Source organism: Helianthus annuus, chromosome 15 (assembly GCF_002127325.2).
Source record: "Helianthus annuus cultivar XRQ/B chromosome 15, HanXRQr2.0-SUNRISE, whole genome shotgun sequence".
Lineage (NCBI taxonomy): Eukaryota > Viridiplantae > Streptophyta > Magnoliopsida > Asterales > Asteraceae > Helianthus > Helianthus annuus.
In genome coordinates this window covers 24,414,825-24,440,777 of record NC_035447.2, presented here as the reverse complement: position 1 = coordinate 24,440,777, position 25,953 = coordinate 24,414,825, and the positions used below count along the sequence as shown (strand labels likewise).

Genomic DNA, 25,953 nt, shown 5'->3' with positions numbered 1-25,953 from the left:
ACCACAAACCCTACCTTTCACAAACCGGATCTTCCCCAAACAACCACCAATCAAAACCTCATCATTAACAACAACCATTTCACTCAATGGCCGATCAATCCAGACCAGTCATCGGCTACCCTCGCCACCACCAACGGCCACCCAACCACCGGCGTCATTATCTTCATCATCGGCATCATCCTCATCACCGGCGTCATCATCTTCATCATGTGGCTCGTTCTCTGTCCCCAAATCCCCCAATTTCGCGTCAAAACCCTAACCCTAACTAACTACAACGTTTCTTCACAAATTCCCCAAATCAAACAAGGATGGCTAAAACAAACCTAAACACATAGTTCACCACCGCTCGCCGTTCCTCCGTCGGATGACACCGCCTCTCTCCCTCTCTTTCATCTCTCTCTCACCTGCAGATGACCGCTATCACCGCCACACCGCCACCGCCTACCTTGCCCAAACCCTAGAACGAGTTTAAAGAGAGAAAAAGAGGGTAAAAGCTTGGGTTTTAGGTTTTAGAGAGAGAAAGAGGGGGAAAGAGAGACAGGGGTAGTGGTGTAGTGGTGGTGCGGTAGGGATGGTGGTGGTGTAGTGGGGGTTGAGAAGAGGTGGAGGCTGTCTTTCTGGTGGGGCGGTGGCGGGTGGAAGAGTGGTGGCGGGTTTGGGTTTGGGTTTGGGTTTGGGAGGGTTTGGGTTTGAAGTAGATGATGGTCTGCTAGAGGTGGGTGAACTATGTGTGAAGAAGATGATGGTCTGTCAGATTGTCAGATGATGGTCTTCTATTGTTTAATTTAGTTAATATGTTATATTAAAATCAAATGACCAAAATGCTCCTGAACAAAAGAACAAAACAATCAGCTTTCAACAGTCAAAATAAGGAGTTTTTGGATTTTGGACTAAAATGACAATAAAAGTGAAACCACATGGACTCAGATTTAAAAAGTTTGAGATTTGGACTAAAATGGCAAAAGTGCCCAAATCATAGGGACCAAAATGACAGTTTACTCAAAAAAAAAAAAAAAAAAAAAAAAAAAAAAAAAACTTTGGAAGCTTAAAAGCATCATTAGTTGAACTTTTTACAACTTGCAATGCAATCCATCGTTTGAGAGAAAAGATAAGCCTTTTAAAATCTATATTTTCAACCCCAACCATTTGTAAGGGTGTTCATATACCTTTGATTCAAGTGAACCATCTAAGATTAACGTGGTTCAGTTTTAGTAGGTTGACGATTTTTAGTCCAGGCAAGTGTTTGGAAATTAGATCCGACTAGTTTTTTTTTAATATTATTATTTGAGTATGCAATTATGTACATGAATTACATTCATGAACTATTTGTATCTTTTTAAGATTTTTAATGCAAACTAATAATTTTAAAACCATCGGTTCACTTCAAAACAAAGTCTAAATTACTTTTTGAGTCCTTGTGTTTTAGTGGTTTTAACTACTTAAGTACAAAATTAAAAAGTTTAACACCCTAAGTACCTGGATGCTCTTTTCGTAACCCTTTGAGTCCAAATTTTTAACTCCATCCACCAAGTTTGTTAACTACAAGGGCATTTTAGTCACTTACAACCCCTCAACTTTCTAAAAATTTTGTAATCGAGTTTTACGTGTTTATACTTATGTACGTGTCGACATAAATTCAAGTGGATTTACGTTTTAACATCAATTTTTCCCGAAATAAGTTGCGTTAAATATAATATGTTCTTATGCTTATTATCATGTACATTTTCAATTGGTATATGTTTTGAGGTAAATTTTATTTTTTCAGAAATGAGTCGAATATAATACGTTTTCTTGCTTATGTTTATGTATGTTTTCAATTGCTTTACGTTTTGACGTGTATTTTGTTCGGAAACAACTCGGATTAAACAACTCGGTTTAAACGACTCGACACTGACGCAACGAGCCTTAGCATTCTTTAACTTAAAAAAAAGGAAAATTGGATTTAAATAACCCCAAATTTCTCAATTTGGCCGATAATAATCCCAACTCAGTTATTTGCCGATAAAAATCTTTTAAAACTTATGTGCACTCTTTCATTTTCTAACACGGGAAATGGATGTAACATGGGAAAGAATCTTTTAAAAATCTTGTTATATTGAATTTTACATGCCAGATTCAGTTTACTCTATTGGAATGTTAATTCAGTTTTAACTTTTAAGTTTCTACTTGTGTTAATTCAGTTGAAAAAAGAATATATAATCATAGGATTAAGGTTTAAGCAGAAGAGGACCGGGAGAACTGCATAAAGGACTTGTACTTAGTGCATTTATGATTCAATGAAATAGTGGGGGTAAGCAGTTACGTAACTGGTTTCTGTATCACACTTAAAGCAAAGGGTACATGTGTATTATACGGTTCTTGTGGTTCTTAATGTGTTTTTGGTTCTGAAATAAATGTCACTTCTAGGATTTATATACGTAAACTCAAGAGCAAGTACTTTTTGTTCTATAACAACCAATATAGTAGTATTCTATGGTGATATAGTAGCTCGAAAATAGAAACCAACTAGAATGATCGCATTTGGTAACTATGAGAACCTGTTATACCATGCTAACCAATGAGATAAGGTAAAATACAGCTTGCACTGGGTAGATGACCTTTTATTTATATATGAATTGTTTTCCTTGTAATTAGTTCAATACATCTGTAGATCGTTACCAAGTGCGAAATCTTGATGTATTATCAAGAACAAGACAAGTGTGCCAGTTTTTTTATTTTTTATTTTTTTTTTAATTTTTTTTATGTATAGAACACTCACTTTACATTCATAATGAAGCAGTCAACATTAACCTGGCTTGTAAAACAACAAGAACAGAATATAGCATGCAGTTGAGGTCTTGAACAAACAACACATGTTTTTTTTTCTATACATATTCCTTTTTCCCTACACAAATATATAGATATATACGTATATATATGTATGTGTGTCTCTATATATGTTTATGTTTATGAACAATTCTGTAGTTTCAAATGTGAATATATTTGTTTGCACTTTAAACTATAATGGAAATGTTCCTGTAAGTCGAATATGGTCAAGGGTGCTTCTGAGGCCATATTTGACGACGGATCGGTTGCCTTCTCTGAACCCTTCTCCATAAGCTTCAGACGAATCTGACTCAATCTGGTGTTTGAAAAATCCACCAAGTTGCTTCTCGAAATCTGATCTTTTTCCCTTTTTCGATGACTCACCAGCAGGCGCGGATGAAGAAGACGACGACGATGATGTGGAAGCAATATTTGTACCACCAGATCCCGCCATGATTTCTGACTCGAGCCACATGTGAGCCAGTACTTGACAGATCCCTTCTTCGACTTTAGGTGGAAGATTAGAGTATCCTGTTTGTTTACATTTAAATATAATAATTGATGCATTATTTATAGACCAAAATTTCTAAATGGACAAAAAAGTGTCTGTGGGTCAACCTGAACCCGCTTTCACCCGTTTCCCAACATGCCCGACCCCAGTGGCGGAGCTTCACCAAAACTTTCGGGGATGCCGGGTCGGCTATTCGATTCGGGTCGGGTCCCGTGGCGGATCTTGCCCGTCGAACGTGGCAGGGCCGAAAGACACGGGCACTAAAAAAAGCCCAGGCAAGCCCGGGCCAAACATAGTATATATAAAAAATTTCGATCGAAATGCGGAAAATTAGCACTACGGCCGAAAAATTTGCCCAGGCCGTGGCCCTGCCAGTGGCCTTCTAAGAACCGCCCCTGGTCGGGTCAAAAGCCCAAAAAGGATTGCCGCCTCCACGTAATGTCCTATTTTTTATGTTTAAATTTTAAACATCTTTGAGTTAAACATAAAAAAGACCCTCTACTTTGATTAAAATATATAAAGTAGTAACAAACTTTACTTAAAGTTTATAAACAATTACGTTCTTCATATTTTTTTAACTAAATACGAAAATACTGTATAAATATTTGGACAATAAACATGGTAGGGGCAGGGGATTTTTAGACAAAATAATTGAGGGGGGCGGACCTATATAATTTTAAAATTTTCGGACGAAAAATCGGAAATATTACCCTTCTAACCGAAACATTGCCCGACCCACCTATCTTGCCACTTTTAAAGTTGATATCAGAGAAGCGAAAAGAAAGACAGAAAAGTCAAACCTTTAAGCCGGAGCCATGCGTGCATCATTTCATGAGCCAGTATCGAACCGGTCAATAACCTGGGGAGACTATATAAGATAAGAATAGCAGTCACTTCACATCGACGAACTAGTTTATATGGCTCTGTAAACATGTCCATTATCCGCCCTGCCCCGACCTTTGGTCGCCTTATTATCTGATATTAACATTTAAATAAAAAATTAAACAAAAAGAAAAAATGTTAAAAAAATTGAACTTTTATAGTAAAACTTTCATACAGTGCTGATGGTTTGTTCTTCTGATAAGCATAGTCCTCTGGTTTCAGGCATGTGATGATGACCCTGACCCTGACCCTGACCACACCATTAGCCAATAATTCAATTTAAAAATCAACATGAAAAGTAGGGTGTAAATAAGTCGAACCGCTTGTGAGTTACTCGAGATCGGATCGCTATAAGCTCAAATTGAACCGGGCTTAAACGAGCTCGAGACTGAGCTTGAGATTATATTGGGGTTCGAATTGAACCGAGCTCGAGGACCCCAGATGCGAAAAAACAAACCTTTGGATGAAAGTCGCAAAAGTGGTCAAACCTCAGGGATGAAAATGGCATTTTACTCATAATATTATGATAAAAATATTTAAATAAAATATGTTATCTTATATATTAAATTTAAGAGTAAACTGCCATTTTGGTCCCTGAGGTTTGGTCACTTTTGCCACTTTAGTCCAAAACTCAAAACTTTTAAATCTGGGTCCCTGTGGTTTCACTTTTATTGCAATTTTGATCCAAAAATGAAATCAGCTGATATTTGACTAATAAAATCCTGTTATTTTGTCATTTTCCCCAGGGGCAAAATGGCAAAATATCAGCTGATTTAATTAATTTAATTAATAATGTTATAATAAAATTATATTGACCGTTTTGCCCGTGAGGAAAAGGACAAAATAACAGGAATTTATTAGCCAAATATCAGCTGGTTTCATTTTTTGACCAAAATGGCAATAAAAGTGAAACCACAGTGACCCAGATTTAAAAAGTTTGAGTTTTGGACTAAAGTGGCAAAAGTGACCAAACCTCAGGGACCAAAATGGCAGTTTACTCTAAATTTAAATTCATTAATATATATAACGATAATTAAAAATGTATATAAATATAATAATTGAATAACTAAAAAATAATAAACGAGCCGAGCTTGAGCTAGAAAAACTACTCACGAGCCGCTCAAGCTCTCTTAAGTTAAGTGAAACGGGCTCGACTCGATTACACGTGTAACAAAAACATTGAACTTAAGTTATTTATTTGAAGGAGTTAACTCACATTTTTTTCACCTTCCATGGCTTCATTTAAAGCTTGTCTCTCAACCAACAACAATGGTACTTGTTGCTCAATTTTCATGTTTAATCCTTCATAAAAATCTTGAATTTCAAGGTAAAGTGGTTGGCATTCATGAGTATCCATAATTGCAGAGTCCAAACACTCCAGGCATAATTTCCTACCATCATCTAGTAACAAATACTTTGTGTCTCGTGCTTCCATTCGTTCGCAACTGCAACATCGTGGGGTCCCGTCATGCTCGTGTGACGGGCAGTATTTCTGTAGCCAAAACGGATGTGCCCTGTATTCGATCAAACCCGCTCCATTTGTTGGAATCTACACAAATCATGAAATCAATGGGTTTAATTCCTTCACGTTATAAATAATCAGGTTTTAGGTTGTACATTGTCATATCTACAATTAGAGGTGGGCAAAAAAACCGGTTTGAAAAAAAAAAAAAAAAAACGGTTCCAACCCAATCCAAACCAGCGGTTTGTAGACCAGTTCCTATTCTTGATCTTTGAAACCGGTTAAAAAACCGTACCGGTTATATAAAAACCAATTAAAACCGTTTTTTTTTTTGTCTCAAACTGGTTTTAAACCCGGTTTGAACCGGTTGTTATCGGTGCGGGGTTTGATCATTGGGAATTGGTTTTAAAACCGAACCGATTTTGAAAAAAAAAACCAGCCCCCCCCCCCCCAACCGGTTTGAAAAAACAAACGGTTCCAACCCGATCTGAACCAGCAGTTTGTAGTCCAGTTCCTATTCTTGATCTTTGAAACCGGTTAAAAAACCGTACCGGTTATATAAAAACCGATAAAAACCCTTTTTTTGTCTCAAACTGGTTTTAAACCCGGTTGTTATCGGTTTGGGGTTTGATCATTGGGAACTGGTTTTAAAACCGAACCAGTTTTGAAAAAAAAAAACCCAGTCCTCCCCCCCCCCCCCCCCCTACACACACACACACAAAAAAAAAAAAAAAAAAAAAACGGTTTGTACACCTCTATATCTAATACATTTAGTAAATGGGTTGTGTTCGTGTTCGGGTTGACCTGTTTTTCCCATTCACAAGTTTACAACTTGATTACAACCCATTAGCCCGTTTAACCCGTGTAGATAAATGGGTTTTTATGGTCGTCGTCAAGTTACTCGATTATAAATGTTTATGGGTTAGGGTTGATGTCTTCGACTTTGACTTTGACTTTGACATGAATAAATATACGGGTCATTTTTCGGGTTCAACATTTCATCTGCCAACCCGTGCATTCGGCACCCCTATGATAATAAAAGCCTAACAAATTTAATGATTTTAAGGTAAACTTACAAAGTGCTTGCAGACATCACATCTCGGGTGATGGTGTTCTTTATAGCACGATTTATGAAACTGGCGATTTTCAGACATGGAGAACTACATACACGAAGAACATAAAACAGTTTTGTCGGTATTCATTTCTTGATCAAAATCTTGTTTAAAAAGCTATCGAGTTGAGTTTAACCTCGTGATCCGAAATCGGTAAATTGCACGTGTGGCAACGGAAACACTCGGGATGCCATAGTCCTCCCATGCAGTTTAAAAATCTCCCATGCCCGATTTCTGTATTGCAACCTATACATATCCTGCAATCCAAAACATCCATTTATGTTACGTATTTATTGTATGAAACATGAATTAAATTTAACTTTTTTATGTAAAATGACCTGTATCCGCTGGGATAGAAGTATGACACAGGCGGAAATACACTTTCATGGTGGTTTCTTGGCGGTGATGGATGGTTTCGTGGCGGTGAGGGGTGGTTTCGTGGCGGTGAGGGTATATTTAAACTTTCTTGAAGAGCTTTCGCAAGCTGTTCATCATCCTCTGTATCATCTTCATAATCTAAAACAGAATTACAATTCTTAAATACATATCTAACCCGATAAAAAACGGGTCATGTTTGAGTTGACATGTTTAGTTAAACGGGTCATGTTTGGGTTGAACCCGTTTAGTTAAAGAGGTCAACCTACCAACCTGTTAAATTAAACAAGTTGACCCACTAACATGTTTATGACCCGTTTAACCCTTTTCTTTTACAACCCATAAAACACGTTTACAACTTGATTATTACCTGCCAACCTGTTGACACGTTTAGAAAAAAATGGGTCTAACGGGTCGGGTTCGGGTTACACGATTTTAAGTGTGTGCGTGTTAGGGTTGATGTTTTTGACACGAATAAAAATATGGGTCGTGTTCAAGTTTAACAATTCAACCTGCCAACCTGTTTAATTAAACGGGTCAACCCACTAACCCGATTATGACCCGTTTAACTCTTTTCTTTATATCCCACCAACCCATATAACACGTTTACAACTTGATTATTACCCGCCAACCCGCCAACCCGTTTGACACATTTAGAAAAATGGGTCAAGCGGGTCGTTTTACATTACACAATTTTAAGTGTGTGTATGTGTGTGTTAGGTTTATGTGTTTGACACAAATAAAAATATGGGTCGTGTTCAAGTTTTAATAATTCAACCCGTCAACCCGACACAATTGAAAGTAAATACATTTCTACTCACTGATTGGTTTTTTTCCTTTGTTGTCTTCGTCTGACAGGTAACTTGATTCTGTTTCATCATCTTCCGGAGATGAAATCGTGTGGTTTTGATTATCTTCTTCAACAGATGAAACCGAACGTTCATCATCATCATCTTCATCATCAAAGACATCATGTTCATCGCCATCATCTTCATCGTCATGATGATCAGCATGTTCACAGTGATCATCCTCATCATCATCGTCATCATCATCGTCATGACCATCTTCTTCTACAGTGGAAACAACGCTTTTCGCGTCTTCTTCCAAAAGTGAAAGTGCTATCGCGCGATCAATCTCTTCGCTATCAAAGTCTGACAACGCGTCCTAAATCCACATAACAGACAATGAAGTATGAACATTTTTTTTTGAGTTAATTACTGTTTTCGTCCCTGTGGTTTGTCAAAAATCACTTTTTCAGTCCGTTAGTTTAAAAATTGCGATTTCAGTCCCTGTGGTTTCACTTTCGTAACCATTTCAGTCCCTGTAGTTTCACTTTTGTAACCATTTCAATCCATTAATCTGTTAAGTACAGGGACTGAAATGGTTACGAGGTGGACTGAAATGGTTACGAAAGTGAAACCACAGGGACTGAAATCGCAATTTTTAAACTAATGGACTGAAATAGTGATTTTTGACAAACCACAGGGATGAAAACAGCAATTAACTCTTTTTTTTTTTTGGTTTTTTGGTTTTTTTTTTGAAGATTAATGATCAATTCAATCATCAGGGCAAATTACATAAGGATAGCAGGTAGACGAGCAACAAACTGCGCCGCCATCCCTTTCTGAATAGACGAGCAGGTATGAACATTGAAATAATCAATTATAAACAACTAATCAAACAAATTATTGAAAAGAACATACCCCTGTAGTTTGAGGATACTTATCATATCTCCCATTATGTTTTCCGGAATATTTATTGCTGGAACTTAACCCTTTAAGAATCTTTTTTATCCAGCCCATGAATCTTTTGAAGCTCTTCCTGCATATGAAAATAAAAATCTTGAATTACCAATTTCGCGAATTGAAATTCCGAAATTCTTTTTTCAGCTAAATGGATCATGAATATTGAACAAGATTGAAACATTATGATGAACAAACCATAATTATTGATTTCAACTTCCACCAACCGAATCTATAACAAAAACAAAACAAAAATTGAATAAAATAATCATCTTACAGATAGACTGTCGGTTGTTCATAATTAAATTAGAGAAACCAAACCTAATCTTTAAAAACTTAAAGAATTTTGCAGAAAAAATATCATAAAATTTACATAAACCATGAACTAATCTTCAAAAAATGATAGATTTTTGCATAAAAAAAAACTCATAGAATTTGTAGGAAACATGAATTAGTCTTCAAAAACTCATAGATTTTGCAGAAATCAATGAACTAATTTTAAAAAACTCAAAGAATTTGCATAAAAAACTCAAAAGAATTTGCAGAAAACATTATTTAATCTTTAAAAACTCAAAGAATTTGCATAAGAAAACTCAAAAGAATTTGCAGAAAACATTATTTAATCTTTAAAAACTCATTGAATTTGCAGAATACATTATTTAATCTTTAAAAACTCATTGACTTTGTATAAAAAAAAACTCAAAGAATTTGCAGAAAACATTAATTAATCTTCAAAACTCATTGAATTTGCAGAAAAACATGAACTAATCTTCAAAAACTCATAGATTTTGCAAACAATGAACCAACCTTTAACAACTCAAAGAATTTGCATAAAATAATCAAAGAATTTGCAGAAAACATGAATTGATCTTCCAAATATCACAAGAATTTGCAAAAAAAACATGAATTAATTTTCAAAAACTCAATAGAATTTGCAGAAACCAAGAACAACTAACCTTCAAAACCTCAAAGAATTTGCAAAAAGCATTGAACTTGATGAACCCATGGATTATTCAACCAACAAACCCACTTCAATCACACACCCAATCACCAAACCAGATCAAACACCAACACAACAATCAAGAATCATGAGCTCCCACATTCCAACAATACCCAAAATCATTTAAAAAAAAAAAAAATAGAACAAGAACTTTCAGATGAAGATTCCAGTGGAAAGAAAGAGGAAAAAAAAAAGACAATGATTTGGCAACTTAAAACCTAAGCCAAGCAAGCAAAAGGGGGGCAGAGTAACAACAACTATGAATAGTTGAAAAACAAAATCATAAATAGTTGAAAAACAAAATCATAATATTATTAATTATTATTATTATTATTGATGATAATAAAGATGATCATATGATATGTTGCAGTAGAAAAAAATGAAATTTTGCAGATGGGTGTTGAATTTCACCTATTTTTATCATCTGGGTGTGGGACCTTTTGCCCCAATTTTCTATAATTAGAACATTACATGACCATATTCCTAGTGAAACTGCCTGCTTTTTTCATCAAGTGATGACAGAGGGAAAGAACAGAATGAGGGTATTATATTATTGTTATTTTTTGTGGCTGTTTTGGAAGGGATATTTAGTTATTTTGCATTATTTGTTTGTTGTGAAATTATAAAATAAAATATGGGAAAATAATGAGCTTTTTTTGTGGTGGGTGAGTGGTCAGTTAAAAAGTAAATAAATAAATAAATAAATAAATAAATAAATAAACAAATGAATAATAGGTTATTATTGTTAACTTTTATTAAACTTTGGTTATTTTTAGAAGGGTTTAATTAACTTTTATACACTTTTTTTTAATTTAAAAGATATACTATAAAATTAATTATTTTATTCGGTAAAGTTATCCTAAAAAGTCTCCTAAAATACTAAAATACGAAAGGTACAAAGACATAATGAACGCAAAATGCAACACAACAAATTGTAAAATACAACACAATATTGGTAAGCAGAACACAGTGCCGAGGAAAAAATACAATGAGTCGCAAATAAACAACACAATAATCTAAACAAAAATTCTAAAATCAATAAGCTAAAAATCCAAAAGCGAAAACCTAAAACCTAAGATCCTGTAGTTCGAAAAGACGATTCCAATACCGCTAGAATTAGTTCAATCGGAATCCGTTTGATACCCTTCCTACGACTTTCTATTTTTAGAAGATTATTTATATTAATTTTACCCTTATTTTATTATCTTTAGTTTGAATATATATTGTTATATCTTTTCGTTAAAAACCACCTTTTAATAGTTTGTTGTGATAGTCAAATGGATACGATTAAACGAAAATCCAATTAAAACTGCTGTATTTTTTTTTTAATCAAGTGATGACAAAGGAAAATAACAGAATAAGGGTATTATATTATAATATTTTTGTGGCCAATTTGAAAGATATATTTAATTATTATGTATTATCTATTATTTGTTAAGAAATAATAAAAAAATATATATAAATTTAATTATTATGTATTATCTGTTATTTGTTAAGAAATAAAAAAAAATATATAAATTTAATTATTATGTATAATCTATTATTTGTTAAGAAATAATAAAAAAAAATACATATAAAAACAATGAGCTTTTTTGTGGTGGGATAATGGGTCGGTGGGTATGATCCCTTTTAGACGGGAGAAGCTGCCGAAAAAGTCACTTGCACGCTTGCATCTCACTTTTCTTACACTAAAGTTTTGTGCAAGATTCTTCAAGAACTTACACATGCCCCATGAAGTAACTTGTAATTTTACAAATTTATATAAACTTGAATTATACTTCATTTGATCCCCTTTTTTTCACTTTAAGTTGTTTTTCCAATTAAAAGGGCTAGTTAGAAACATTAAATAACTTGAATTCATAGTTTTGAATCTCCACCACCATTTTGAAAGGAGTGCGACATTCGTTTCTTTTAGCGGGCATAAACCAAGACCCCCATATTTCTTATCACGCGTGACCCGATCCCATGAGACCCAACACGTCTTTTTATTATCTCTATCACCCCCCCCCTCCCAATAAAAACCTACGACGCTTAGCTTCCAAAATATTAATGATCTTCACATGTGCTTTATATAAAGAAAAATAGTATGTCGACAAACTTTCAAGGACAGATTTGACAAGGGTGAGACGACCCCCAATTGACAACGTGTTAACTTTCCAAGACGACAGTCTATTATCCACGATGTCAATGATCGTTTGCCAGTTTTGAGCGCGGTTCATGTTGGCACCAACCTTTAACCCGAGATAAATGAAAAGGGCAGATTCAATTTTACAATGCAACACCGAAGCCATACACTTAACTTCTTCAGAGGCGACTCCCAATCCGATAAGACTTGACTTGTGCAAATTAATGTTGAGACCCGAAAGCAATTTAAAACAACGTAAGAGACGTGCCAGATTACGAGCATTATTGGTAGACCATTCCCCCACTATCAGAGCATCGTCTGCATACAAAAGGTGTGAAATAGAAGGACCATTATATGCACAAGAAAGCCTTGAACAACCCTTGGTCACAAGCATTGTTTATCATAAAGTGAAAGCCTCCATGACAATAAGGAATAAGAATGGTGATAACGGGTCTCCCTACCTCATTCCCCTTTAACATTGGAATTCAAAGGTGGGAGACCCGTTAACAATGACCGAAGATCTAGCCGAAGACAGAATACCGTAAATCCAGTTACGCCATTTCACCGGGAAAGCCATATGTTGCATTACCGAGTCTAAAAACCTCCAGTTGACATGGTCGTAAGCTTTCTCGAAGTCAATTTTGAAAAAAAAAACCTTTCTCTTTTTTCTTTTTTCTTTTGAGCCATGATATCAACTCGTTAATTATTAAGGGGCCGTCAAGAATCGAACGGTCTTTTAAAAACCCAAACTGGGATTCTGAAATGACCGAACTTATAACCTGTTTCAACCTTTTAGCCAAAATCTTTGACACCACCTTATTTATACATCCGACAAGGTTAATGGGTCGGAAGTCTTGCAATCCGTTTGGGTCTCGGACCTTTGGAATTAACGCTATGAAAGAAGAGCAACAAGCTTGGTTAAGTTCTCTCGGCATCAAAGAAATATTCCATCATCCTGCAAAAATCTGGCCCTAAACAATTCCAAAATCTTTTAATAAATTTAAAATTAAAGCCGTCGGGGCCGGGAGATTTGTTATCTCCACACTCCCAAACGGTGGCTCGAACCTCCTTCTCATTAAACGGAGCAACCAAGGATCCCACTTCAACTTCTGAAAGGGTCTTAAAACCACTACCCGATAATGTTGGCCTTTCTTCATAAGTCTCTTTGAATCTGTCTTTGAAATAATGGTGTGCCACTTTCTTTATTTGGACCGGCTCAGTACACCATCTACCGTTGATTTCCAGCCCATGAACCTTGTTTAAGGTGGCTTTGTGTTTGATGATACGGTGAAAATATGACGAATTGTCGTCACCAAAGGAGGCCCATCTCACTCGGGATTTTTGTTTAAGATCCTTTGTTCGTTTAGCCTCCATTTCGGCTAACTCCTTAAGGCATTCCACCCTTGTCCATTCCTCCTCTTCATCCAATTCCCTAGTTTCCATGCATTCTTCAATCTCCTGTAGTTCCGCTTGAGCCTTGTTTAGTCTCTCATTATCTTTGACTTTACTTCGTTTTACCCAAGCTTTAATTTTTATCTTTAAACCATTTTAGCTTTTCAGCTAAAAATAAGTCTGGAGGACCCGTAAACGTGAACTCGATGTCAGCTTTCTTAACAATGTCTTCCAACTCCTTATTGTCAAGCCGAGAATTAAAAACTCTAAAAGGGATAGGGCCGAAATCAAACGGATCAGTAATTAACATAATTGGCGAGTGGTCAGATAAGTACCGCGGTAAAGCCATGAAACAAGCATCAGACCATAAATCAATGAAAGCCTGATTTACCAAAATTCTATCTATCTTACTTAATTTCCTCCCTCGATTTCTGCAATAAGTGAATTTAGAGCCTTTTATAGCGAATTCAAACAAACCTGCGTCGTATATGAATTCATTGAAGTCACGAGCACAAGCTGGATCAAAAGAGGAGTTCAAATGCTCATCCGGAAAATGAACGGCGTTAAAATCTCCCATGATAATCCAAATACCACCTTTCAACGCCATCAAACCTTCGAGCTCATTCCAAACTGATTTCTTGTCAACTAATAAATGAGGTCCATAATGGTTCACGACATGAAACTCCTTATCCAAACCTTTCAATTTCCCACTTATGACCAAAAAGAAATGGTGTTTGAGAACGTTACCTTTTGAGAAGATCTTTGGGTTCCAAATACTCATAAGACCCCCTGACCGCCCGGATGAGTCAACCACCTCCGAAACAAAAGGAGTATTTCCCCAAAAATCCCCGGTCATAATCTTCGAACCATCTGAGAACTGAGTTTCTTGAATCGCAAGAAAGGAGATCTTGCGCTCCATTACCATCCTTCGCACCCACCTGGCTTTTGCCTCATTGCCAGCACCTCTGATATTAATGGATATAAAATTCATAAGTGAATATGTTCATCCTCCTCATCTTGAACGACTTCACGTATCTCTCGGACGAAATTTTGTAAGTCGACACCAATTTGGGACCCAAAACCCATAGTCTCCTGAACCTCCAGATCCACTGATCCTCTAATGTTTGTATTACAAACCGGTACATCGGCGATAAATTGGGAAGAACCAATGTTGTCAACATCATGGCTCTCAATCGCTGGGCCAATTTTAGAGAATGCATCATCCTTGGAAGCTTCGTCATCACCCATAGTTGCCCCTAGAAAAACCTTATTCTCAACTCCCTCTTGCAATTCATCTCCACCCACACCAGTGGAGTAAACCTGGTTTAATTTTTTTGATTGGATTGGGGAGTTTAGGTCCATTGGACTTCCAAACCCATTAAAAGAGAATTCGTTCCTAGGAGATAAATTGTCTGGCCCACTTAAATCGTGTATCCTTCTCTTTTTGTTTCTAGGCCCACTTCGACTTCCAAGCCCACTAGTGGGAGATTTGTGAGCCCAGCCCCGTTTGACGGTTGAGTCTCCAGCTCCTGCCCGAAATCTGTACATTGCATTCATGGGACTCTGAAAAAAAGGGTTGTGCCGGTTGGTTATCCGAGGTTCCACTATTGAGATTTTCCTAGACCGAATCTCGAACAATGTTCTCCTTCCCAGCGTTAAGATTCTGATTATCTCCGTCCTCCGGTGAACTTCTATCTTGAGCGTTGCTACCTTCAATAATGAAAGTTGGCGTCCATGGCGAAGTGTCCTCAATGATGTCAATCTTGTACAAAAAATCCTTCCATTTAATTGTGATTTTTTCTTCGATCCTATTACCGACTTTTGTAAGAATGCCAACCTTGTCGAACGTCTGGTTACCATCATGAATGGAAGCTTCTGAGTTTGCGACAATTCTCCCAAAAGCATTCCCGATCAAATCAAAGGTATCCACTACCCATAAGCGAGCGGGGACACCCTTGACAATTAGCCAAGCAAGACGCTCTTCTTGAACGTAGTTTCCGTCCCACATTAGCATGGTTTCAAACCAAGTGTTCCACCGATCTTTGGCGTCTAAAAACGCTTTTGCCGATTTCGAGTTTGAGAAAGTAAGCATAACTGCCAAACCACCCAGATATCTGATGCTCACCTCCCTGTCAGTGATCGCTTCTTCTAGCTTCTTCAGGTTGTTCAAATCAGCTATGTTCCTAGTCTCCCCAATTAAAGAGCGTAAACTCCATTTCTTTTCAGCTTCAGTGGTTTCTGTAGCTAAAAAGATGGTTTTTGTGGCTGCCCTTTCAAGGTTGTTTTTGTTGAGAGAGCATCCCTGAAGGACAAATGATGTGTGTATGCCTGGCCAGTGAAATTTCCTATGTGAGGCCATTGGTCGGCCATAAAACTTCCATTGTAGCTTCGTTGGGCTCCAACTGAGACTTTCCTGGCGGCGTGTAGTGGCTTTTCGGTTGCCCATTTATCGTATTTAGTCGTATTCACCCTGATTTTGGCCCAAACGGAGAGTGGAAGCTTATGGAGAAGACTAATTGCAGCCATTCATTACACACCTAGATCGTGGCCATCTCTGCCTCATAATAAAAGCATAACAGGTACGTGGGTTTAGATAGCCAGGTTGGAGAACTTTATGGCAGTCTCTTATGAAGCTGTGGGCAAAGCCATTAGTGGCATAGTTGGTGATGGAGATAGTGTGAGCTTTTGCCTTGATGTTTGGTTAATGGAGTGTCTTTTAAAGAATGCTTTTCCCACTCTTTTCAATTTAGATAAAAATAAAAATGCAACAGTAAGTGATCGGTGTCAATGTCGGAATGGTAACGTAAGTTTTAGATGGAATTAGAAAGCCAACACGCTGAACGATAATCAGAATAGGGAGCTGGCAGAAATGACAAACAAGATCAATCAGTATAACTTCGCGCAAGGACCAGATAAATGGGTAGGGAACGGAGACAATACGGTGATTTTTTCGGTGGCATCCATGAAAAAGTTACTCGTTTCAAACAGCCTTGTTAATTGCAGAAGCATTATAGATTGGAATACTTGGGTTCCTTTGAAACTTAATATTTTCGGATGGAGGATCTCACTTAACCGCATTCCCATTCTTGAAGCCTTGGTGAAGAGGAACATGTTTACGGGCTCAGATCTTTGTTATTTCTGCAACTCATGTGTAGAAACCGTGGAACACATCTTTACATCTTGTTATGTCGCCTCCATTATTTGGCAAAACAATAGCGGATGGTGCAACATTCCTCCAATTTTTGCCTTTTCGGTGCATGATCTTTAGAGGTTCATAAGTATGCTGGAAACGGTGACCATAGGAGGAAAATTATCCAATCCATTATATTAGTTGCTTGCTAGAGTATTTGGCGGGCACGGAACAATTTATGCTTTCACAATGAGCCGGTAAAGATCGAGAAGATTATCGGAGAAATCAAATCTTTGAGCTTCTTTTGGATTAATAACCGTGCGAAGTCCCTGTCCATTGAGTGGTCGAAGTGGAGAGATTTTGATGTATAATTAGGCTAATTGTCTATTGTCTTTGCTTCTGTGTTGTCTTTCTGCCCCAGTCTAGCTGCTTGTTAGTTGGGTGTTGTTTTAATGAAATAGCTGTTAAAAAAACAATATTTCTATGAAGTGTTCCGATAGAAGTTTTAATAGTGTTAATATACTAACATCAAGGGCGGATCCAGGGTGTTTTAGGGTCTTTTCGGGAACCCTCTCGGTTTAGAAAAAAAATTGGAAAAATTAATGAAAACCTTGTATAATTTGAAAAAAAAAATAGTGAGAACTATTGAGAATCTACCAAAAGGAACCTATTGGAAAACATTTTTGGATCCGCCACTGGCTAACATACACCTAACGAATGAGTGGATGTTAAATAGCATCTACTATCATATTTTGTTTCAATTTTTTTTAATATATAGTTAGGAAAAAATGAAAGAAAGAAAGTTGGGGAAGATGAGTTGGTTAGTGCGTTTGACATTAAGGTAGATGGCCCAAGTTCAATACCTTGACATTAAGGTATATGGCCCAAGTTCAATACATGTCGCTTGCATTTTTTAACAACTGGTTTCAGTGGCGAAGCTTGACCCGAATGACGGAGGGGTCGAAAACGTATATACCCAAAAATTTCTATAGAACCGGGGGGTCGAAAACGTATATACCCAAAAATTTCTATACGAAAACGTGGCACAACACGCGTCGAGGCTAGGCTCGTGACCAGGCGACCCTAGCCATAGCTAGGGTGCCCTCGCGGGGCGCGACAGAGAAGGGTGGGGTTGGTCGCAGGGCGCGACAGGGTTCCGGAAAAGCTATAAATTGAACGTTCAGTCTGCATTTCCAAGCCGCTCACAATTCTTTCTTTCTCTATATGATATAGCCCGAAAATATCAGATAAAATACCCCCTAAAACACGAAGCTCTACCCCGTTGTAAGTATTTTAACCCCCGGTCACTAATTCGTTACCCTACCCGATTGATTTAGGACCCACCAACGCATGTCGAGGCTCTGCCTAACTAAGTTCGTTGGGGTTCTATCTCGTGTTGTATGGCTAAAAGTGACTTGGGTTATCTTACTAAAACGCGTGCATTGTATGTTTTTGATAGAAACTCAAGAAAATAGTCAGGAAATATTACCAGGAAGCCCGTAGAAATACCTAAGTTTACAATGTGAGTCATTCTCTTTTTCTCACAGTTTGTGAGCCCTTATTTCAAATGTTTTCCAAAACCCTAAATGTTTATCAATTATAATTACAGTGATTAAGTCTTTGTATTCTACAATTGCTGCCAGTATTATGGGGTTTGTATATAATACTTGATAACCTTCACAATTAGGCACGGGCATCCAATGTGTGTTATGACCATAGTCACAGATCCGTCGAGTGACAAGTACTGAACGAGTAATTGGGTAGATATAAACATTGTAATCGCTCTTAATATTGTAAAGTTATAACAACTAATGTTTTTATAAATTGGAATGTACTCGCCAATATTTCTTGCTGATAAAATATTTTTTTAAACGCGTTTCAGGTAACTTAATGTGAAGCCATTAGAAGCCAGCTATGGAGCACTTAAAGCTTAAATAAAGTGGCTATAAAGTTAACTAAATAAAAAGTTTATGTTTTCAGCAACTAGGGTTTATCCCTATGACAATATTATGAATGAAACATAGGTTTTATCCCACTTGTTTATTATCAAAGTTGGTGTTTTGAAACTCTGAAATTATTTCCTAACTACGATCCTGATGTCTCATTTCCGCTGCCAATTTAATAAACACCGATACCACCGGCTGTTGCTCGCGGCTCCCGCTCCCGGGGTAGGGGTCGGTGGTTGCTGTTGGTGCATACATCTGTCGACTTTGTCTTGTATCGAGTCTTGCATTGTTCGTGGCATGAAGATCGAGAAATCAAGTTAGAAGCTTAAGTTCGCATGAAAAGAGTAATTCCGCACGGAATTACGTTCTGGTAATTCCGCACGGAATCAGCTAATATCGTATGAAATTGTATTTCCGCATGTAATGTAATTTCGTGTGAGTGTGGTTCGTGCGGAATTAGTCTGCCTATATATAGGTTTAGGTCCGTGTCATTCCATACGAAATTAGTTTGGATGTTTCCGACGGCGAAGCTCTGTCGAAGTGTCTTCAGATCTGTAATCGTTTCAGAATCAATACAAAGACAGTTATTAGTGTAAATCTAGCTTCAACTCATTATGTCTGTTTTCGCCTTTCATTCTGAGTAGAACACCTCTGATCGATTCATCTCGGGTCCGACATCGATCCTACAGTTGCGACAGAAGGTGGTATCAGAGCTACTGGTTTATGCCATTTAGGTGTTCTTTTACTACCTAAATTTTAAACAAATGTGTTAGGAAATAACTTATGTGTTAATTTGTGCAAATATATATATTATTATTTTTTTGTTATTTTGACAATTTTCTAGTTTACAGTATGAGTGATCAGGGTACTTCTGACGCTTACCGTCATCTACCTCATTCTCCAATGGATGAAGGAACTTCCCAGCCAACCCACGGATACATCGCCGATTCCGAGGATATCTTTGTTTTTAAAACCAAATCCGAAGAACTTTTTCCCCCTAAAAAGTGAGGGTGTTTAATAGAGCAAAATTAGAGAGGAGAAAAAGGATGAGAAAATTTCAACAACAAAGAATAGTGAATAGAGCTGAGAGAAATACCTAAAGTCTAGAGCCAGACCTTTATGGGAAACAGAATTGGATAAAATAGCTGACTTTCATATGTTGGAAATGTAGAAGGAGAATTCGATCTCAACCAAGTAGCAAGACCAGACCCGCAACTTCTACCTTTATTCCCTAACCAACCCATGAATCTAGAACAGAACCAGGAAAACCAACTTCCAATCCCAACCTTTGATCCAAATGAGACACCTAGGATTCCAGCACCAAACCCTTTAGATCAGTGGTGGGCCGACAACCGGGCATTTAAGGAATTATTGAATGACTCATATCCTTACGAAGAACGAGAACCAATTTAACCTGAACCAGTGCCATCCCCAATGCCACCAATGAGCCATGAGAATATGGAAGAACTTCGCCAATATGGTGAAGAGTTGGTTAAGGAAGGAAATCGGATTCACCAAATCGGAGGAAAACTCGTCTGGAAATATGACGAGCGGGAAATGCAGTACTAAGAAGATAGTCGCCTAATATATATTATATGTGTGTAATTTTGTTACTTTCAATATATATATATTTAAAATCACTAAAATATATATTGTATATATAGTGATGTATAACTACTAATATTTTAATTCCAGTTATAGTTGTAATAGATGCATATATATATATGAAAAGAGTAAAAGTCGCAATGATCGACGATTTTGGTTCAATTTGCTTGAATGTTTTGTTTGTATTAATTTTATTCTGTGATATTAATAACTGATAAATGTTTACAATTCAGATGTCAAACGAAGTGAATCAGGAAATCCAGAATAACAATAATAACGGAAACCAAGTGGATAAAAGTGCTATCGAACACATCGTAGCTCAAGAAATCATAGATGCTATACCCTATATTATCAACACTATTAACAAGGCAGCAAATAATAATTCTGTAATCGGAAGTAAACCTGCACCCACTGAGCCAAGTCACAGCGTGAATGAAAATCACGGACCACTTATCAAAGCTTCGATTCCAAAAAGAAGAAGGACCATCTCATATGGTTGTTCTTATAAAGAATTCTTATCATGCAAACCGATAGAATTCTCAGGCAATGAAGGAGCCATTTCAGCCTTGCACTGGATAGAAAAGACAGAAGCAGTTTTAAAAATTAGTAAGTGTGCAGATGAGGATAAAATCATGTATGCTTCTAATCTCTTTAAGAATGCAGCTTTAGAGTGGTGGAATACCATTCTTCAGTCCAGAGGAAGTGACAGGGTTTACGGTATGGAATGGAACAACTTCAAGGAAATAGTTGAAAGGAAATTTTGTCCTCCTCATGAAAAAGAGCAGATTGCTAATAAGTTTCTAAATCATAGAATGACTGGGGTAGATTGCAGGGAATATACTACCATATTCTTTGAATATGCAAGGATAGTACCAACACTAGCCTCACCAGTAGGGCTGTAAACGAGTCGAGCCAAGGTGGTTTCGAGCTCAAGCTTGAAATTAATTCAGGTGGCTAAACGCGGCTTGAGCTTTATATCGGAGTTAAACGAGCCTAAGAACGAGCCAACGAGCCGAGCTATGGGCCGAGTCGAGCTTAGCTCGAGTTGGGCTCAGTTACAAAATGAGCCATCTTAGTTCACATCATCTCAAATTAAGTTTTTTTAGCTAGTTTTTCTCGAGCTTCTTTTGAGCGAGCTACGAGACGAGCTGCGAGTCGCGAGCTTTATGAACAACCCTACTCACCAGAACCAGTGTTAATCTCCCATTACATCTGGGGATTAATTAGTGAGATCAGACATGTAGTCAAGGCAGCTAGACCACAAACCATAGAAGAAGCAATAGAACTTACTAACACTGTGACCGATGAATTGGTACGTACGCAAGAGGAAAACCAGAAAAAGAACCTAGCCCAAAAGATTACCCAGGAACTACGTTATGGTAATTCCTATCGCGGAAAATGAACAGGTTCTTCCTCTTCACCCTACTGCAAGTTTTGTAAAAAGAAGCACTCAGGAAAGTGTGTTGTGTCCTGCAACTATTGCAAGTTCCCAGGACATAAGAAAGAAGATTGTAGGAAGAAAGCTAGTGCCAGGATATGCTACAATTGCGGAGAAGCTGGTCACATCAAACCGAACTGTCCAAAACTAGCTCTAGCGACAAACAAGGCAAAGACAACAGAAAGACCCAAGAAGAATGCCAGAGCCTTCGTTCTGACAGCTGAGGAAGCCAAGATAATCCCGGATGTGATTGCCGGTACGTTTTTAGTTAATGATGTTTATGCTAAAGTATTATTCGACTCTGGTGCGAACCAAAGTTTCATAAATACTTCTTTCTGCAACCTTCTCAATCAACCATTAACTAAAGTTCAACAAGACTGTCTGGTAGAGATAGCAAATGGAGATTTTATCAAGATAAGTGAAATCCTGCAGGAAGCAAGGATAGAAATTTTAAATCATAGATTTACTGCTAACCTCTTACCAATGGATCTAGCCGAATTCGATGTCGTATTAGGAATTGATTGGTTGGTAGCCAATCAGGCGCGAATATTATGCGATCAAAAGTCTGTACAAGTAAGTACGCCAACTGGCGAAAGGATAACAATTAAAGGAGATAAGCCAACAAGGTCAACAAAATTCATCTCTGTGATGAAAGTTGCAAGTACGCGCGGAAAGGAGGAATGGTGCATATGATTTCAGTAATCATTAACACTAAAGAAAAAGAATTAAAAGATATTCCCATAGTATCTAAATTCTCAGATGTTTTTCTAGAAGAGTTACCTGGATTACCGCCAGATCGTGAGGTTGAATTTAGAATTCATCTAATACCAGGAACAACACCGATTGCCAAAGCACCTTATTGACTAGCACCAACGGAGATGCAGGAACTGAAGAAACAGCTTGACGAATTACTAGAGACAGGTTTTATACAACCTAGCTCATCGCCATAGGGAGCGCCGGTGTTATTTGTCAAGAAAAAGAATGAATCGATGCGTATGTGCATTGATTACCGAGAACTAAATAAGGTCACGATTAAAAATTGATACCCATTATCGAGAATCGATGACTTATTCGATCAGCTTCAAGGAGCCCGATTCTTTTCTAAGATTGACTTATGCTCAGGATACCATCAATTGAAAGTACATGAAGAGGACATCCCTAAAACTGCTTTCAGAACTAGGTACGGTCATTATGAATTTACAGTCACGCCATTTGGTTTAACCAATGCCTCAGCTGAATTTATAGACATGATGAACAGGATATGTAAACCATACCTGGATAAATTCATAATTATCTTTATAGATGATATTCTAATTTACTCTAAGAGTAAGAAAGATCATGCGGAGCATTTGCATATACTCCTGACATTGTTGAGAAAAGAAAAACTTTATGCTAAATTCTCAAAATGTGAATTCTGGTTGCAAGAAGTGCAATTCCTTGGGCATTTGGTTAATCATGAAGGAATTCATGTGGATTCCACAAAGATCGAGGCGATTACCAAATGGAAAGTCCGTGAGTCCCCAACGGAACTAAGAAGTTTTCTTGGACTGGCAAGATATTATAGACGTTTTATTCAAGATTTCTCTAGAATAGCCATTCCATTAACCAAACTGACTTGCAAATCAGTTAAGTTTGAGTGGGGACCAAAACAAGAGGAAGCATTCAGGATTTTGAAACATTAATTAACCAATGCCCCAATACTTGTTTTACCAGAAGGAACTGAAGACTTTGTAGTATATTGTGCCACCTCCAAATTAGGATTTGTATGTGTGTTATGCAACGTCAAAAGGTAACTATTTATGCCTCTAGACAACTTAAGAAACATGAAGAGAATTATACAACCCATGATCTAGAGTTAGGAGCGATAATTTTTGCCTTTAAAATTTGGAGACACTATCTTTATGGTAGTAAGTTTGTTGTTTTCACAGATTATAAGAGTTTAAGATATGTCTTAGGACAAAAGGAATTAAACATGAGACAAAGATGATGGATGGAAATTCTTAGTGATTATGATTGTGATATCCAGTATCATGTAGGAAAAGCTAACATAGTAACTGATGCCTTAAGTCGAAAGTATCATGAAAAGCCAAAAAGAGTACGCTCTCTCAGGTTAAACTTGCAGATAGATTTAAATGAACAAATTAGAGAGATACAGGAAACAACAATCAAGGACGATGCTGAAGGTTTAAAAGGAATGATTAAGGAATTAGAATGAGGAGTAGATTGAATTTGGAAATTCCATAAGAAAAGGATCTGGATACCTATCCAAGGGAGCCTAAGGAACCAAATTCTAAAAGAAGCCTATAAGTCTAAGTATACAATACATCCCGGTAGTCACAAGATGTATCAAGACTTAAGAAAGAATTTCTGGTGGATAGGAATGAAAAAGGATATAGCAAATTATGTTGCTAAATGTTTAACTTGCTCACAAGTTAAAGCTAAACATCAGAAGCCTTCAGGATTATTGCAACAATTAGAAATGCCAATTTGAAAATGGGAATTGATAATAATGGACTTTGTTACCAAACTACCCAAGACACGAAAAGGTAATAATACAATCTGGGTGATTGTAGACAGATTGACTAAATCTGCTTATTTCTTACCAATGAAGGAAACTTTCAGTATGGAATAGTTAGCCAAGCTATATGTAAATGAAATAGTTTCATTACATGGAATTCCTTTATCTATTGTGTCTGACAGAGACAGCCGTTTTACTTCTCATTTTTGGACAAGTTTCCAAAAAGTAATGGGAACCAGATTAAATCTAAGCATAGCTTATCATCCTCAAACGGATGGACAAAGCGAAAGGATAATTCAGACAATGGAAGACATGCTTAGAGCTTGTGCAATTGACTTCGGAGGAAATTAGGATGATCACTTACCTTTAATAGAATTTTCCTACAACAATAGCTATCATACCAGCATTAATGCTGCACCGTTTAAGCACTCTATGGACGAAAATGCCGAACACCAGTATGCTGGGCAGAGATCGGAGAAAAGCAACTATCAGGACCTGAGATTGTACAAGAAAAAACTGACAAAATTATTCAAGTCAAGGAAAGACTGAAAGCAGCACGAGATCGTCAAAAAAGTTATGCAGACAACAGACGAAAACAACTAGAATTTCAAGTTGGAGACAAGGTATTGTTAAAAGTTTCTCTATGGAAAGGAGTTGTCAGATTCGTTAAAAGAGGAAAGCTAAGCCCAAGGTATGTTGGACCTTTTGAGATTATCAAAAGAATAGGACCAGTAGCGTAGCATATCAGCTACAATTGCCAGAGGAAATGGCAGGAATACATGATGTATTTCATGTATGTAACCTCAAGAAATGCTTAACAGACGAATCATTAGTAATACCACTTCAAGACATTGAGGTAAACGAGAAACTTAAGTTTGTAGAAAAACCGATTCAGATCGAAGATAGAAAGATCAAGAATCTCAAACACAAGAGATTAGTTCTGGTTAAAGTGAAATGGGATTCAAAGAGAGGACCGGAATACACATGGGAACTCGAGTCAGAAATGCAACGGAAATATCCACACCTGTTTCAGTAAATCTCGAGGACGAGATTTAAAACAAGGTGAGGAGGATATAACAACCCTCGAAAACACCCTAAAACGCTCCATAAACGCAAAACCAAACCCGTATAACCTTAGTTTTTATTAAAAAAATAAAATAATTAATTTAAGTCGCTCGCCAGCCGCGACAGGGACCACTCAAGTGTCTCGCGGGCTGCGACGACCTTGTCTTGCCGGACACCCCCTTGTGCCACATGGCACAACACGCGTCGAGGCTACGCTCGTGACCAGGCGACCCTAGCCGTAGCTTGGGTGCCCTTGCGAGGCGCGGCAGAGAAGGGTGGGGGTGGTCGCGGGGCGCCACATGGTTCCGGAAACGCTATAAATTGAATGTTCAGTCTGATTTCCAAGCCGCTCAGAGTTCTTTCTTTCTCTCTATGCAATAGCCAGAAAATACCAGATCAAATACCCCCTAAAACATGAAGCTCTGCCCCGTTGTAACTATTTTAACCCCTGATAACTAATTAGTTACCCTACCCGATTGATTTAGGACCCATCAACACATGTCGAGGCTCTGCCTGACTAAGTTCGTTGAGGTTCTGTCTCATGTTGTATGGCTAAAAGTGACTTGGGTTATCTTACTAACATGCGTGCATTGTATGTTTTTTTATAGAAAATCAAGAAAATAATCAAGAAATATTACCAGGAAGCCCGTAGAAATACCTAAGTTTACAATGTGAGTCATTCTCTTTTTCTCACAGTTTATGAGCCCTTATTTCAAATGTTTTCCAAAACCCTAAATGTTTATCAATTATAATTACAGTCTTTGTATTCTACAATTGCTGCCAGTATTATGGGGTTTGTATAAAGTACTTGATAACCTTCACAATTGGGCATGGGTATCCAATGT

At 37.3% G+C, this 25,953-nt stretch overlaps 2 protein-coding genes and 1 long non-coding RNA gene across 11 annotated transcripts; 1 reads left to right on the top strand and 2 right to left on the bottom strand.

The window, feature by feature from the left end:
* Window positions 1-2,798: 2,798 nt before the first annotated feature.
* On the bottom strand, window positions 2,799-10,495 carry LOC110911046 (protein DA1-related 1). 9 transcript variants are annotated; one of them, XM_035983728.1, is made up of 12 exons: window positions 10,301-10,455; window positions 9,846-9,918; window positions 9,088-9,121; window positions 8,851-8,968; window positions 7,969-8,311; window positions 7,111-7,288; window positions 6,909-7,029; window positions 6,737-6,820; window positions 5,415-5,747; window positions 4,374-4,448; window positions 4,117-4,291; window positions 2,799-3,336 (listed from the first exon to the last, which is right to left on the bottom strand). In XM_035983728.1, the coding sequence occupies exons 4-12, from the start codon at window positions 8,947-8,949 to the stop codon at window positions 2,999-3,001; spliced, it is 1,746 nt and encodes a 581-aa protein (XP_035839621.1). In that variant the 5' UTR covers window positions 8,950-8,968; window positions 9,088-9,121; window positions 9,846-9,918; window positions 10,301-10,455; the 3' UTR covers window positions 2,799-2,998. The 9 variants fall into 9 exon arrangements, with proteins under 9 accessions (XP_035839621.1, XP_035839620.1, XP_035839622.1 ...); XM_035983727.1 differs by lacking the exon at window positions 9,088-9,121; XM_035983729.1 differs by lacking the exon at window positions 9,088-9,121 and having other exon boundaries at window positions 4,374-4,442.
* LOC118487162 lies at window positions 8,196-8,966 on the top strand. Its single transcript, XR_004880518.1, has 2 exons — window positions 8,196-8,336; window positions 8,715-8,966. It is a non-coding gene; the product is annotated as an uncharacterized LOC118487162 (long non-coding RNA).
* A 3,044-nt stretch (window positions 10,496-13,539) lies between the features above and the next one.
* LOC110913443 lies at window positions 13,540-14,397 on the bottom strand. Its single transcript, XM_022158274.1, has one exon. It carries the CDS (start codon window positions 14,395-14,397, stop codon window positions 13,540-13,542), a length of 858 nt encoding a protein of 285 aa, XP_022013966.1.
* Between the last annotated feature and the right edge of the window lie 11,556 nt (window positions 14,398-25,953).